Here is a 15318-nt window from a genome sequence, read left to right on the forward strand (position 1 = left end):
AAGAGCCTTACCTAAAAATCAAAGAAAAAGGAATCTGGGACACAATCAGAATATTCAGGCCCACAAACTTTGAACTGTATGCACAAGTCCCTGGCATAAAGGGACTGTTTGTTTGCTAGGACAAATTTCCCGGGGTAGAGTGCGCCAGCAAGGTGCAATCCAATTTTTTTTACTACATATAGGCTCTACACACTTTGTTCTCATTGAACCATCCTCTGCACCATCATACTTTTTGTAACAGCATCTTAAGTTTGCTAGAGTGTTTTATAATATTTTTATCCCCACAACAACAATCTAAAATAGACCATAGTGCATGTTTAGCAAATAACAAAAAGAACAGTACTAGCACCTTAAACACTAACAAAGCACATAATGGCATGAAGTTTGGGGGGTTAAAGTCCACCAGATGCATCATTCTTGGTAATCCATGAAGGTTTATTGAACAATACTGTTGCACGCTATCTCTGAGCAGTGCAAAATTCAAGGAAGTTCCAAATGTGCTTACCCACAGTACATGTTGCCTTTTGGAAAATGGGGCAAAGCAGAGCCTGTGGTGTCTTTGTGATATATGGTTTATTTACACATATATACAACCTGAAATTGAGCAATAGTCAATCAACACTCTAAAGTGTTGATTGACTATTGCTCAATTTCAGCTGCAAGCCATGTCTAGTTGGCTACCCCTTTGACTGAAAATACACCATGATAATGTTCTCAACACCACACAATGAGCCAGCAACAGAGAGCAGGGTTTTAAAGTCATCTGAAGATCCTCTGTTGTGCTTGTTTCTTCTAAGTATGAAGACAAGGAGGCTCTTGACAATTGGTTTACTGAGAAGGAAAAAGTGTAGGCAATATTCTAGCCAGTCAAAGTGTGATGCAGCCAAAGAGGTTTAACTATTGGTACTAGCAAGTCCTATTTGTGAAGAACCACTGCCTATTACAGACTTCTGATTAGGAACTATGAACCTCAGAAAAAAGTGGCATGAGCATGCACAGAGTGCATCTGCCTCATCAGTGAGGAACCTCTGTTTGTATTTCATTAGGTGATTCTACAATGGGTCTGCTCTGCATAACAGAGATCCTGCTGGATCAGGCCAAAGGTCCATATAGCCCAGCACCCTGTTATCATAGAAGCCAAACAAACATACCCAGCATTTTTAAACCTAAAGAAAACTCTGTATGAAGGATAATTCTCTATACAGTGGTACCTTGGGTTACTAATGCTTCAGGTTACAGACTCTGCTAACCCAGTGGTACCTCGGGTTAAGAACTTTACCTCAGGATGAGAACAGAAATCGCAGCAGCAGGAGGCCCCTTCAGCTAAAGTGGTACCTCAGGTTAAGAACAGTTTCAGGTTAAGAACAGACCTCCGGAACAAATCAAGTTCTTAACCAGAGGTACCACTGTACTTCTCTCAAGTACAGGGTGAGTCCTTTAAAAGAAGCCCCATGTATAAAGAACCCTACCATTCTGAAAGTGTAGAAAGTTGCAACACACACATAAGCCACCCACAATTTCTCATCACAATCCTCCTCATTTACAATAAGAAATGTAATTATTAATTAAGTTAAAAAAAAGATATTACAGAATGATACACACTCTGTTCACCATTGTTCAGTTTTAACAAATAGTATTTTTTTTAAATAGAAAAGTAAGCTTGTCAAACTAACAACCACACTCTTCTCCTGGCTAGTTACAAAGAATGTGCTTTGAGAAGTGGCTTTCAAGAAAAGAGCTCTGAGCAATCTCAGACTGCCCTTCAAGGCAGCCCTAGTAGACCAATACTGTGTGTACTGGTTAGCCTTCATAAGCAGAGATGGAATGGAAGCCTTTGTGGTGGGGCAACCTTGACAGGCAGTTCAATCACATCTTGCTGCTGCTGCTCTTTTCCTGCTTAGAGCACATGGGAAGGATCTCTTTGCCAGAACTATACTTTTGGATTAGGTTTGGCTGAGTGCTACCGATTGACAGAAATGTTTGCAGAGCTTCTCCAAGTTCAAATAGAAATATAGAATGTGTGTGGGACAGGAACTGGTGTTCAGCTTTGAGGGGGTTTGGGGGAAGGGCGTTTTTTATTGTTTGACATTCTCCTTGGAAGGGCTGTGCCCCAACAGCCTTAGCAGATCACCTTCCACTGACAGGGAGGGACCTTTCAGAACACAAATACATATTCCCTCCTTTTTTTCCACCCCTGAGACCCCAGGGAATGAATGTGGATCTTCTGTAATTCAGATTGTGTTCTTTATCACTAGGCTATGGTCCGCTCCCCAATTATTTGCATTATGCCACAATTTATATGCAAGACAGGGAATGTGTGTAACGGTAAATATGCTTTTAAAAGAAAGGACACTTGAGAGATACAGAAAATGTGTGCACATTTTACCTGGGACCTTCACAGAGTTGTAAACCGATAAACATTTCTCATAAGTTATGGATGAACTGAAATCAAGAAATTATTAAAAATGCATAAGTGGGATACATGTGGAAATAGAACTATTCACTATGCATGTTTACTTTTTAGCAAGTACAAAGACAGGCAATTTCATTCTCCCAGCATCATTTCCACCAGCAAAATGTCAAAGAATATATAATTTGTTCCAGTATTTCTATAGAATATATATAAAATATCTCACAGATTGCAAATAGAGAGTGCTCAAAACCAATTATAGAATACAGTACCTTTCCTTAATCCAAATTGAGAACCAGCAAACTAATACTAAGAGCTGCCCAATCCATGTTTACTTGGAGTTAAACGCAGAGCAAAGTTAAATGGCTGGCTGTTTATGCTAGTGCCATTTAAATCCCCCCCCCCTAAAGCTATGGCATTTAGTACAATAATCTGTTTTATTATTTGTTAGATTTAATATACATTGAACAGTAAGCCAGACGAACATGAGAAAAAGTGATTAATATTCTATCACTGATAACCTAGCTAAATACAAAAAGGGTTGTGTATTTTACTAAACACAGGCATGTCAGGGACTGGCTGAAAGATAAGGAGTGGTGGGCGGCTCAAGCTGGAGAACCCATAGGGAAGCATCAGAAGATTAAGGCTCAGAGGCAGGAGAGGAGTAGTGGGCAGTGGCGTGCGGTCATTGGACTAAGAGGACTAGGCTAGTCCCCTAAATGTTCCCCCGGTGCCTCCTCCCCAAAGCCCAGGAAGCTTCTGCCCTGATTAGGGAGGGAGTGTAAGGCTCTGATGGGTCGAAGATCCATCCTGCCATTTTCCCAAAGCCCATCCAGCTTTTAGGAGGCGGCAGGAGGGCTCTAGCGTGCTGTCAGAGCCCTGGTACCTCCTTCACAAAGCCCAGGAAGCTTCTGACCGGATTAGGGAGGGAGGCGTGATGGTCATGTGCGTGACATCAGGATGTCACAATGTAACATGCATGACATCGCCCCCCCCCCCAATCACAAGCTGGCACCTCTGACCCAAACTTCCCCTATAAAAAATTCACTGGTGGTGGGACAATGAAGACGGGTCAGAGGAAGAATGGGGGCAGAATGGTTGGATGCTCAACATGCAACAGGAAATAGTGATGGAGAGGAAGATGAGGCAGAAAACATTACAGACATACAACATGCAGTTGATGGGGGCGAGGGGCTGAGGCTGCAACAGATTCACAGGAACCTCCCAGTCTTACTGTATTCAGCTCTCCTTCCCCCTTGTCTCCTAGAGCTAAAAGAGTTTTGGATGTAGTGGAGCAACAAGCACAAAAAGGACAGGGGGCCTCTGCCTGATGGAGTTTAAGACTCCAGGGAAAACAGCCAGACGAAGAGGAGACCTAGAGGGAAGTGGGAGGCCCAGATTGTCATTCTAGCAACTGCTTTACCGGGGCCAGTCTCACCATAGGTTTCTCTGTTTGTATTCAGGTTTTTTTTTGAATAAAGAATCAACTTTACTGCTCATCTCTGAATCTCTGTGCTGACCTGCAGCTGAACCAGCCCTGACACATATAGGATTGGGCACATAGAAACAGTTGGCATGGTTCTCGGATCTTGGCCTAAAAATTTCAGCAAAAAATGTTATAAAATTCCAAAAAATATGCAGCCTTATGAACAGCCCAATCATGCAGATCCAGAAAACTATTCTGCTGGTCTGCTTTTTCTGACCTTGTCAGCTCCATCAACCAGGTTATTGTGACTGCAGGTCCAAAACCTGAAATGAGCTTTATGAAACCTACTGGAAACACTCAATGATATGTTATTGTTACAAATAATAGTCTATTGAAATGAGGGCTGGCTGTACAGAAGCACTGCTTGGTAAAGTAATAATGGGTCTTCGTAGTAATTATATTATTATTATTATTATTATTATTATTATTATTATTACCTTGCCCATCTGGCTGGGTTTCCCCAGCCACTCTGGGTGGCTCCCAATCGAATATTAAAAACACAATACAGCATTAAACATTAAAAACTTCCCTAAACAGGGCTGCCTTCAGATGTCTTTTAAAAGTATCACTGCAACAATATTCCATAGAATTCTGTGAAAATATTACAAGGTAGCACAACGCTCCCCAATGTGGCACCTTCCAGATAGTGTTTGAGTCTAAAACCCATCAACCCTAGCCAGTGGTCAAGGTTTATGTGACTTGCCTCCAAAGCACCTGGAGGACACCAGGTGCCGCTAGGCTGTACTAGACAAATGCCTGAATCTTTGAGCACAAGGTGAATGCCTCCATATTAAATAGGCAGAGTGTATTGGAAAAACCAAAACACAAAAATGTCACTTAGCCTACAATCCCATGCACACTTATCTGGAATGAAGTCCCCTTGAACTGTAAATACTGCACTGTTAGACTTGCATTCTATCTATATACAAAAAAGCACTACCTAAATAGCTTATAAACTTTCCTTATTTGGAACTATGCACAACCTCCAAGTCTCATGAAGTAAATAATTATCAATGCATTGCATTTAATTTCAAGAAGAGAACAGAACACAGTCTTAATTTTATTCCTCTCTCCCTCCAAGGATTTCCTTCATTACCAGATATTAATTCTTTGAATTTTCTCTTTTGCATTGCAGACAACTTGACATGCATGATTTGCCCTCTTACCCAAGAGATATCAAAAGCAAGTAAACTAAAATGTCCTTTCCCCAATAGTTTCTAGCACTGCTTCATAATACAAGAAAGAGCACACAGATGAGCCTTAAAATTGAATTTCTCAATTAAGATTATGGCTGCAACCCTTGACTACCACAGAGTAAATGTCATTGAACAGAGTGGGACCTGTGTAAAGATGCATAGGGCTACATTGTCCACTTGAATGGTAAGTATTGCTGGTGTTGGCTCATAGGCTGCCAGCTCCTATCTCAGTCACATGAAGACAGAGTGGCCCTCCCTTCAAATACTGCAGTATGCAGTATGACAAAGCCAGTTCTGGCCATAGACAGGGGCTTTCTTAGTCATGGCTCCCCAGTTGTGGAATTCCCTCCTACTGGAGTTCTCAGTGGTATCTTCTACTCAGCTATTGAAAAATCTGTCCGCTTCATTCAGTATATGGGAGTATATGAGCACAGTTGTTTGTTGCTTTGTGACTATGTATTCCGATAACTGATAATTCTTATGGTATTATGTTTTTATTGCTGGTGCATTATTTTTGTACTTTGTTGTAAAATGTTCACTGCTTTGAAAATTCTTATTGAAGGCAGCTTACAAATATGTTAATAAAGGATAATGATAATATTTCATGGCCAAACTATAAAGATGTGGAGACAGGTTTGTTTTAATCCTGTAGAACATGCAGACATTATATGGGAAGTATACAACTGCAAAAAGTGTCTGATATTGCTCCACAAGTAACATCACCTGTGACATGGGCAGTTCCATCTCTCAAGAGTAGCTGATAAACTATCTGACAATGAAACATAGCCTTTTCTTGAACAGCCCCACTCATCTTACCAAACTGTGCCACTCTACATGAATATATGATATAGTATGAAGCTGGTTGAATCTATCATTGAGGCATGGGAAGTCTCAAAGTTTCTCATGTGAACTGTGACAATTTCATAAATGTCTCATATGAAAGAAATAATGAATCTCTGAGTGCTATGCTTTGTGAGACATTAAATGAACAATGAGATTCTGTGCCCTTTAAGCAAAAAATGGCTTACGTCATAACCCTTGCACAAATGGTATCTAAGACATACTTGTTGTATAGAGAATTGAGTTCTGTTCTATGTGGTTAAATGTGTCATTGTTTTACCATTTATGCAATACAGACAATTAAAAATGCTGTAAGACATGAACTGTTTCTTCTGAAGATTAGATGCCTCTGACGATATTGCTAGATTGCACAAACATAATATTATACATATGCCGTCCTTTATATGCAAGTTTATAATATTTTAGCAACCACAAATAATACATCTATGGCTAGTACTGTGCTCATTTACATGATAGCTTTAGTTCAATGTAGAATTATTCCAGTTAATCATGAGATTGGTAACTGTACTTGTATTGATGTATGAAGTACTTTAGCAACTCCATATGAAACAAAATTGATTACTGTTTTCACCACACAAATTACCAGTAACCAAATATGTCCAATTTTGGTTTCACGAGTCCCAGCTCTGCTACTTAGCCCAAGAAAACTTCAACAATAATTGGTTTTCAAATTCTTTAGGACATTATGAATTTAAAGCAAGTTAGTTGTCATGACTTCCCCAAGGAATCATGGGAATGTCAAAGGAAACTTGGCTCCATTGTAAAACCTGTTCCCAGGATGAAAGCTGTGGCAAGCCAAGTATAAGAACTTGTGTAAGGCAATGACAATTAAATAAAGTTTCAAAAGTAACTTTTAAGTTACCAAGGTAGAGAAATGTGCCTTAAAATATTTTCAGATGAGAGCATTTTCCAGATACGAAATGTTTTTCAGTGAATGTTCAGATTAGATGTCACCATGAAGAAAGACCAGGAAAGTGTGAGTTATATTTGCTTAGAAAATAAAAAAGGTTATAGGCTATAACTAAGTTTAACTTTAAAAATTACATTTCTACATACTATTGAAAATAAAATCTTGTGGTTACCATGAAAAAGAGAATAAAAAGGGGAGGGGGAGAATGTTTCCCAGAACATTTTGTATGAGGTAGATTACCTACAGTATATGGTAGTTTCCAATGGTCTGGAGGAGACATGCTTGGTGTGGGAATAGTCAAGCACCCAAATAAACCAAAGTGCTATTAGCCAGAGACATATTTACATAACGTTATATGTGGGCATCAAAATGAATTCTAGTAAACAGTGCTGCCACAGGAACACAGGAAGCTGCCTCATACTGTCGAATGGCTCTCATATGACGAATGGCTCTCATAGCTCAGTATAGCCTACATGAGTGATGGGCAATATTTTGCCCACCAGATGTTGCTGGCTTTTCCATCATCCCTAGCCAACATGGTCAATGGCCAGGGATGATGGGAACTAGAGTCCAACAATAGCTGAAGGGCCCATCTCTTCAGTTTCGTCTTTCCTGGTCTACACTGACAGACAGGGTTTCAGCTGGGATCTGTCCCAGCCCTGCCTGGAAGTACCAGGGATTTGAACCCAGGACCTTCTGCATGCAAATCATGTGCTCTACCTCACAGAACCACACCCTTTTTTATTTCTACCAATTGATCGAGGGAAGAAGAAAAACTGGCCAGCCCTGCTGTTGTGCCTTTAACAGCACAGCTGTTGGAGAAATCAACAGTGGAAGATTTTCAGAGTATGCAAAGAAACAGTATCACCATTTCAGACTCTACAATCAGCAGGTGAGCCCTTGCTGGTGGTGCCTGAGGGTTGCCTAATTGGTGTTGACCCATAATATGGTATTTTCAGTGGCAGTTTCCCAAGTTCTAGCCCAACACTTCAACCACGGCACTACACTGGCATTCACTTGAGCTTTTTATGGCTAAAGAACACTGTTTCTGGCAAACATGAGATCACTGGCTGATAGAATGTTTAACTGTTTTGGAATGTTTCTGACTGTTTTTAGAATTTTATTAAAAATATATAACCAATGCTGTGTTTGCTGCCCTAAGGTCCTTCAGAAGGAAGAGTGGGGTATAAACTGAATAACAAGAATCAATTACTGTATTTGATGTCTACATAACAAGCTGCTGTGGCACAGGCACAGAAACTACTTGATAAAATGATAACCCTGCCAGTAAATAGGGGTTTCGCAGATAAACTATAGGTGTGGATCTTTTAACTGCCTTTTAACTTTGCCAGTGGACTCATGAAAGTAACGATATCACAAAGTTTCTACTGATCCACTTGCCCACATAATTTTGGTCCTCCCCTTCAAAACTGTAAGACAGTTTCAACAATTGTAAAATATTTCCGAACCTAGTCATGTAGAGCTAAGTTTTCTTCTTCAAAGATGACAAAGCAAGCAGCTACTTACATGCCTGACTCATAGTAATCACAGTCATTTTGTTAAAGGCTGTTACTTCCAAGAGTACTCTTACGTAAGAGCTTTCACAAAATTGCATTCATAGAGGGATACACAAAGTAAACTGCAGAAAACTTGCAGTGTGCATAGCGATTAAAAATACCACTCACCACCTACATAACATTTGGCCAGTGACAATGTTCTTATTAGTAAACACTATCATATTATGTCTTTTACATTTATATTTTACTTGTATTTTCTTCATTAATATAAAATCCAGCTAAATCCCTCTACTTTCCCTTAAACTTTTATCAGCCACAGAATTACTTTTGGGCAAGATAGGGGAGCAGATTATCATGTGTCAACTCCAGGTAGCTTTGAATGACACTGATTATTTTGATACAGTCTGCTTCACACTGACTATGGGGCTAAAATTGTTGTGTCACCCTCTTCAATCATCTTCACCCCAATATGGGTGGGGGCAATGTTAAAAAAAATCTGGGCACAAGCATGGATTTGAGCATCACACAGCTTCAGTGACTGGCTCCTTCTCCTCCTTCTCCTGCCACAGAAGGGAAGGAATGGGGAAGCCAGTGGTGGTGGCAGGAGGAAGAGCCACCTGCCATTGAAGCTGCACTGCTGCCACATTCAGCTCTGCCCCCTGGCTCCTCTGATGTCTTGATGCAACATTGGGATGTTGCATCCGTGATGTTGCTCCCCCACCCAATCTCTCTCACAAGTTGGCACCTCTGGATTTTAAGAAGAACAACCACTGGAGCTCTTTGTGGTTTTCAAAACCACCAACCATAGTTTCCATCTGATGGTGGAGCCTGGAAGCACAGTATTACAGTGACAACAATCCTTTCTGGAAGAATCCAGAACACTCCATTGAAGGACTACTATGTCAACTCATGGCCACCAGCATTGGGGGTGTCACAAAGTTTCACTCAAAGAGGTTATCCAGACATTTAGGCTGAGGTATCTCCAGTATGCAGATGGTACACAGATTTACTAAATACAGAGATGCAACAGAAACCAGGTGCCTGGATGCTATTCCAGAATAGGCAGCTAAACTGAAATCTTAATCAAAATAAGATAGAAATACTGTGAGTTGAACTAGACTGAGGTTTGCAATTGGTTTTGGCTGCACTATTGTGCAGTTTAGAGGTACTCTAGGATCCAGTGTTATCTATGGAGGCACAGGCAATCTCAGTAGGTAGGTGTGTCTTTTACCAGGTTAGGTTGGTTCACTAACTGCAACCAGATCTGGATAAAAAAGAGCCAGGTCACAATTACTAATTTTGTATCAGCAGCCTTCAGTACTCATTTTTTTTTTTCTGGATTCAATTTAAAGTTGCTCTGATTTCGCTATGGAGTGTTTTAAGTGTTAAGACTGGGGGCCTCAGGTAATGTGTTCCACTGCTGTAGTCTTGAATGAAAAAATAAACAACAGCATTTCATATTCCACTCTGGTCCACAATATCACCTCTCTTCAAGATAGCCTCTCACTTTAACAACTTTGAGAAATTAGGAGGAAATTTTAATATGCTGATTCAATTAATAGCATTAGCTATCAGCAGGTTAAGCTTATTACCTTGTATTATTTCTCATATAGGTTTCAGAAGAAAATGAGCTGTCAGAAATGGTTTTCCATGACACACATGAAAGCTGGTTGGCATGTGGGTATGTGTTAACAAGAAAATGGAAGAAAGAAGAGAATGCAACTAAGACAAACATGTGGATTATTCTTCAAATTTTAAACCATTATACAGTGCATAATACTGTTCCTCATCCTACCATGAAAAAGGAAACAGAGAGAGAAAAAAACCACTTTATATATTATATCAGATGTTTACCTCCACAGTAATTATGTACATATTTTGAAAGGGGAAATTAACACATTGCCTCCAGGCTGAACATACATACATACATACATACATACATAAAATTGACTGTAATCCTATACAGTAAGGGTGGGGAACCTGTGATTATTCATATATTTATGGACTTTGAATCCCACCAAAGCCAGCATGATCAATGGTCAGGAAGGATGGAAGTTGGAATCCAGCAACACCTGGAAGGTGACAGGTTTCTCAAACCCACTAAACAGAGTTGCTCATAAGTTTGTAACACTGTCTTGAGTGAGTAATACTTCTGAGCAACCATGTGCATCACTGCAATGAATCAAACTGTAAAGTGGATTTAAAAAACAACTATTGCTTCAATTTTATATTTAAACCTGGTGTTGTTTTTAGCATGAACCTTTTTTCCCAACAAACTGAGTATGAAGTGAATGTACAACAATGATTAATAGTAGTGGTAGGAACATAGAGATAATATTGACAAGATCTCTGCTCCTGGACATAGACCTCCACATACAACCTCCACACAATAAGTCTCTTACAAATTAACACCTCTCTTCAAGCTTTTCTTGTGCAAGTCCAGTACCTGATAAGCATAATAGACAAAGTATCTCATAAGGCTCACAAGATTACCGCTATCCAAACCCAAGCCATTTAAGGGCTATTCCACACATTATGGCATCAGTCTCAGGCTTGTCACCAAGTGTACATTCAACAGGAAGCTGCAGCCAGTCATGGTTTTCATAGGAGAACAGCTGTATGCATGGCATTTGCCTTATTCATACTTCCCCAACCCAATATGAACTCACATGTGGCATCTTGCACACTGATATCCATCATAGTGCTGAGACTACTCATGAGTGAGCATTTGAAAGCCAATGCATAATGAGAGGAATTGGGGAATAAAATTTGGTGGTCACTGAAAGCCAATTGCAGTTCCTAACTCCATCAGATCCAACACTGCAATGATAAGCTTTATTTAGTGTGAAAGGAACATCCCTCCATCATTGTTCTATGTTCATGAAATCTGCTTCAATACTTGAACGTATCTGTAAGATATTTACTTATCCTGCATTATAAACAGTCTAACCATCCAGGCTGTCATTATGTCCTATTTTAAAATACCAAATCTTTTCTCTCTCTCTATGGATGAGCGCCATGTAACATTTACATTTGAGTCATTCCACGGCCCAGCAGAGCTAAAGTAATAACAGTAAGGCATATTTCATAAGCTCCAGTATTAGGATGGTTGTATTTTTTATTCTCACACTCAGTCCTGTAATCTATGTTCCTTCATAGACCCCCCAAAATGGTAAATGTATATTTATCTGCCTTTTGCCATCTCACTCCCAAGCTAATGTTGATGCAGTAGCTTATAATCAACCTCTAGGATACAATGAATACTCTTGTGGCTACCTTTAAATACATTGTTGTAGCTGTATTGGGTCAAGTCAACAAGGGGCACAAACCTTTCAATATCAGACACTGGGGACAGCAAGGAGGGGAAAGCTGTTGTCCTCATCATGCTTATGAAGTTCCCAGAAGCATTTATTTAGCCATTGCTGGAAACAGGATGCAGGACCAGGTGAATCTTTGGTCTGGTCCAGCTGGGCAGTTTCTGTATTCTGACCTTTGGCATAGAAAGCCTAAAACTATTGTTCCATTTAGCTTTGGGGCAGGAACTCCAGTGATAATGTTAAACAGCTTACGTTCCAACAATTTTGTTTACATTTAACAGGGTTGGGGGAGGGTTTCTTTCAAATAACTTGCACAAGAATAAATCAAACACACAGGATCAGATACTTCTGTGAAGAACAGGGTTTAGACAAGCAGAATGCTTCCTGCTACGCACAAAGATGATAGAGTCACTGAAACATCACAGATGTGTAGGCTCTGCGATGGTCAGTGAATCTTTCCCATGTACTGATTTTGTTCCCAGAATGGTAATTTTATTTTCCCATGCAGTCTTCTTAAGCACCTGTCTTTTGGGGAAACTGGTGGTACTCTGCCAGTTGGAAGAGTGTACTGTAACTGTTTTCTCCCTTTTCAAGGTTAACTGCTTTAACACTGCAATCCTGTGAATGCCTACTCAGAAGTAAGTCCCACTGAGCTCAGTGGGATTTGCTCCCAGGTCAAGAGTGTATAGGACTGCACCCTTAAGGCCCCATACCAAACCTGTTCTACCATAGACAACTCATTCAAGGTACATTCAGAAATGTGGCATCTTCTGAGGCTGACTAACTGCATAACAACAACATCCATTCAGGGTGTTCAGAAAAACTCCATCTGTGAAGTTAGACATGCAGAAAATAGGCACTGCAACAGATTTTCTAGTTATTATCTTATCTTCAATATGTGGCCACCATAGAGTTTATAGTTTACTCTCTTTTGCTTGTTTGGAAACAACATAATTTTAGCACTGCTTGGAAACAATGAAAGCTTTTACCACATACTTCAAAACAATCATTCTGCTGAATTCATACACACCCTTTGTCTCTTATCTGATTATCTTGGCTCAAGTTCATAACCATGCCTAAAACAGTGCTCATTCCATTTAATTAAGGAAACCTCTAGTCTCTACCTCATACCTTTCTTAAGATGAGTTAACTTTTCCTCCCTCACTGCAAAGCTACATGCTTCTCATCAGCCACTCCATCCACTGTAATTACCTATGAACTGCTTTCCTTTCAACAAACAAACAAAAACCATGCTCAGTCTTTCAAAATTCCCAAATCTCTTTGAGATCTCTTGAGCCTTCGAGGAGAAAGGGCGGATGTGTGTGTCATTTTTTAAGGTTAGCAGTCGCATCCTATGCATGTTCACTACGTCCCAATCGCTTCCATTCTCCAATAAACCAGCACAGAACTGCAGCCTCAAACAAGTTTACCCCGTGCCCACGTGAATGTCACTCAGGGAGTCCCTGTTACAACACAAGCCGCAATGCCTATACGCACATGCCAGGGAGCAAACTCCATTGAAAACAAGGATGCTTACTTCTGAGTAGGCATGCCCTGAGCTCACTCCTGCAGCCCATTCCTCTCTAACCTCTTCTCCCCTCACGAACGACAAACAGCCATCGGATTTGGCCTCTTGCTTCTCGGGGGTTTGTTTATACTTTTGTTTTATTGGAGAGAGGATTCAGACAGGAAAAAAGGGAAATCAAGGAGACCAGCGACTCACGTACCAGTTGCATGCCACAGATGAAGATCAGCGTGCACCTGCCGCTGCAATAACCCATGTTTTTTTTCCCTCTCTCTCTCTGTCTCTCGGAGGCCCCTCGCCACAGCTCCGCTGTCCCACGCAGAGCCCGGCCGTATCCAATCAGATGCCGGAAGAAGCCAAGCAAGCCGGAGCAGCACTCGGGGGGCTCCCGCCTGCAGCCGCCGCCGCCGCCGCCAGCGCGTCCCGAGAAGTGACAGGCATTAGGACCGCGTGAGCAGCACCCCCTGCGCGGACAGCAGCCGCCTTTGCAGCCTTCACTCCCCTTGTGCCAAGATGCCTCCGCCAAGAGCGGCGCGGGCGGCGGCGGCGGCGTCCCGGAAGCCGGCGGGAGCAGCGGCGCTCCCCGAAGGCATTCGGCGGGCCCTGCAAGTTTGCCAGCCGCCTGCGCTCAGCCCGCGAGCCATCCAGCCCACTCCGGCAGAGAGGCGGGCGAAAGTGGACTCAGCTCATTCCGGCGGGAAGCGGCGGCGGTGGCCGGGAAGCCCCCTCTCCTCCCGCGGGCACTTCTCGCTGCTGCTGCTGCTGCTGTTGTTGTCGTGCCCCCTCAGGAGGGTGGCCGCGCTCGGCTAGGTATTATTCCCCTCGCGAGGGCTCGAGTCCACCTCCAGTCAATGGCAGAGCGGTTATTCCCAATGCAGCACAGCAACAGAAGGAGGAGGAGGAGGAGGAGGAGGAGGCAGGGAGCTGGCGGCGGCTGCCGCTGCTCACAAGCATGACAGGCGCTGTCTCTCCATGTAAGCAAGGCAACGGCGGCCGCCGCTCCAGCCCAGCTTGGAGAACGCGGGGAGGGGGCGGCGGCGGCGGCGGCGGGTGGGGTGGGGAGCGGGAAAGGAGCGGAGGAGGACCTCCCAATCCCCTTATGACTTTGGCTCTGCTCTAGACTTCGGGGTCGTCTCCCTTGTCAGAGGCAGGCGCGCGCGCGCCAACACAGCCTCCGCTCACGCTTTCGCGTTCCTCTCGCTCTCTCTCTCTTTCTCTCCGCCCTGGGTTTTTTTTTTCTTCCCCACCCCCGCCAGCGTCGCTGAGGAAACAACGAACTTGAGGGAGATGTTCTGCCGCTTTTGAAGGGTGTTTTTTTTCCCCCCTCACACAAGAAGTGGCGGGCAGCGGGAGGAGAGAACGTTTTAGAGACAACGACCCACACAGACAGCCGGTGGCATCCTTGTTCTCGGCTCGCCAGCCCCGGCAACTGTACTGTGTTGGCGGGAAGAGACTCTGCCCGCCCTCGCCCAGCGGTCACGCCTACGCGCGCCCACCCGGTGCACGTGAGGACGCTGCTTTGGTTCTGAGCGTTCTCTCGCTGTCTAGGGGAAATGGGGGCGGGGCGGGGGGCGCCTCTGGAGGAAGGTGCGGAGAAACTGGCTGAGCAGCGCGGAGTTCTCTGCTGCCGCCTGCTGGGCCTTGGGCGAGGAAGCAGCAGCCGCCGCAGTGGCCACAGCAAAACAAAACACGAAAGCAGTAGCAGCCGCAGAAGAGTCCAACTTTTCCATTTTCGGTTTTTTGTTGTTGTTGGTTTTTTTGGCCTGAGCACGTCTCTGTCATTCTTGCCCTCCTGAGGGAGGAAAGCTGGGCTAAGTTTTGAGTAAGGAGGGGTTCCCCATAAGGGTTGTCCTGGCGTTCACCTGTGAAAGGCTCAAGAAAAAGGTAGGTCCCCATAGATGACAATGAGGCGCCCAACACATCGTGTCAAATTGTGGGGCTCCTCGACCCCAGGCTATGGGGCGAGCCAAACAGACAGGTACCCCAAAACAAGGCGTTCCGCAATGTGCTGCAGTCTATTTAATGAAGCGTGAGGGTATATGTATATGCCTCTGACTAAAATTAAGTTTTACAAACAGAGTTGACTTTCTAAGTCT

The 15318-nt window shown here is 43.0% G+C and overlaps 1 protein-coding gene across 5 annotated transcripts in view; it reads right to left on the reverse strand.

Moving 5' to 3' along the window:
• Window positions 1–14006, reverse strand: part of NKAIN2 (sodium/potassium transporting ATPase interacting 2) — a gene marked incomplete at its 3' end in the record, with an annotated part of 446279 nt that extends 432273 nt beyond the window's left edge. Inside the window, exon 1 of one of the 5 annotated variants that reach the window (XM_079970822.1) lies at window positions 13425–14006. In XM_079970822.1, coding sequence (XP_079826948.1) covers window positions 13425–13478 — 54 coding nt within the window. In that variant the 5' untranslated portion in view covers window positions 13479–14006. The remainder of the gene's footprint in view (window positions 1–13424) is intronic. The other 4 variants (XM_079970818.1, XM_079970820.1, XM_079970819.1 and 1 more) reach the window with 4 other exon arrangements.
• Window positions 14007–15318: the final 1312 nt, after the last annotated feature.

This window comes from Podarcis cretensis (assembly GCF_951804945.1).
Source record: "Podarcis cretensis genome assembly, chromosome: 3".
NCBI lineage: Eukaryota > Metazoa > Chordata > Lepidosauria > Squamata > Lacertidae > Podarcis > Podarcis cretensis.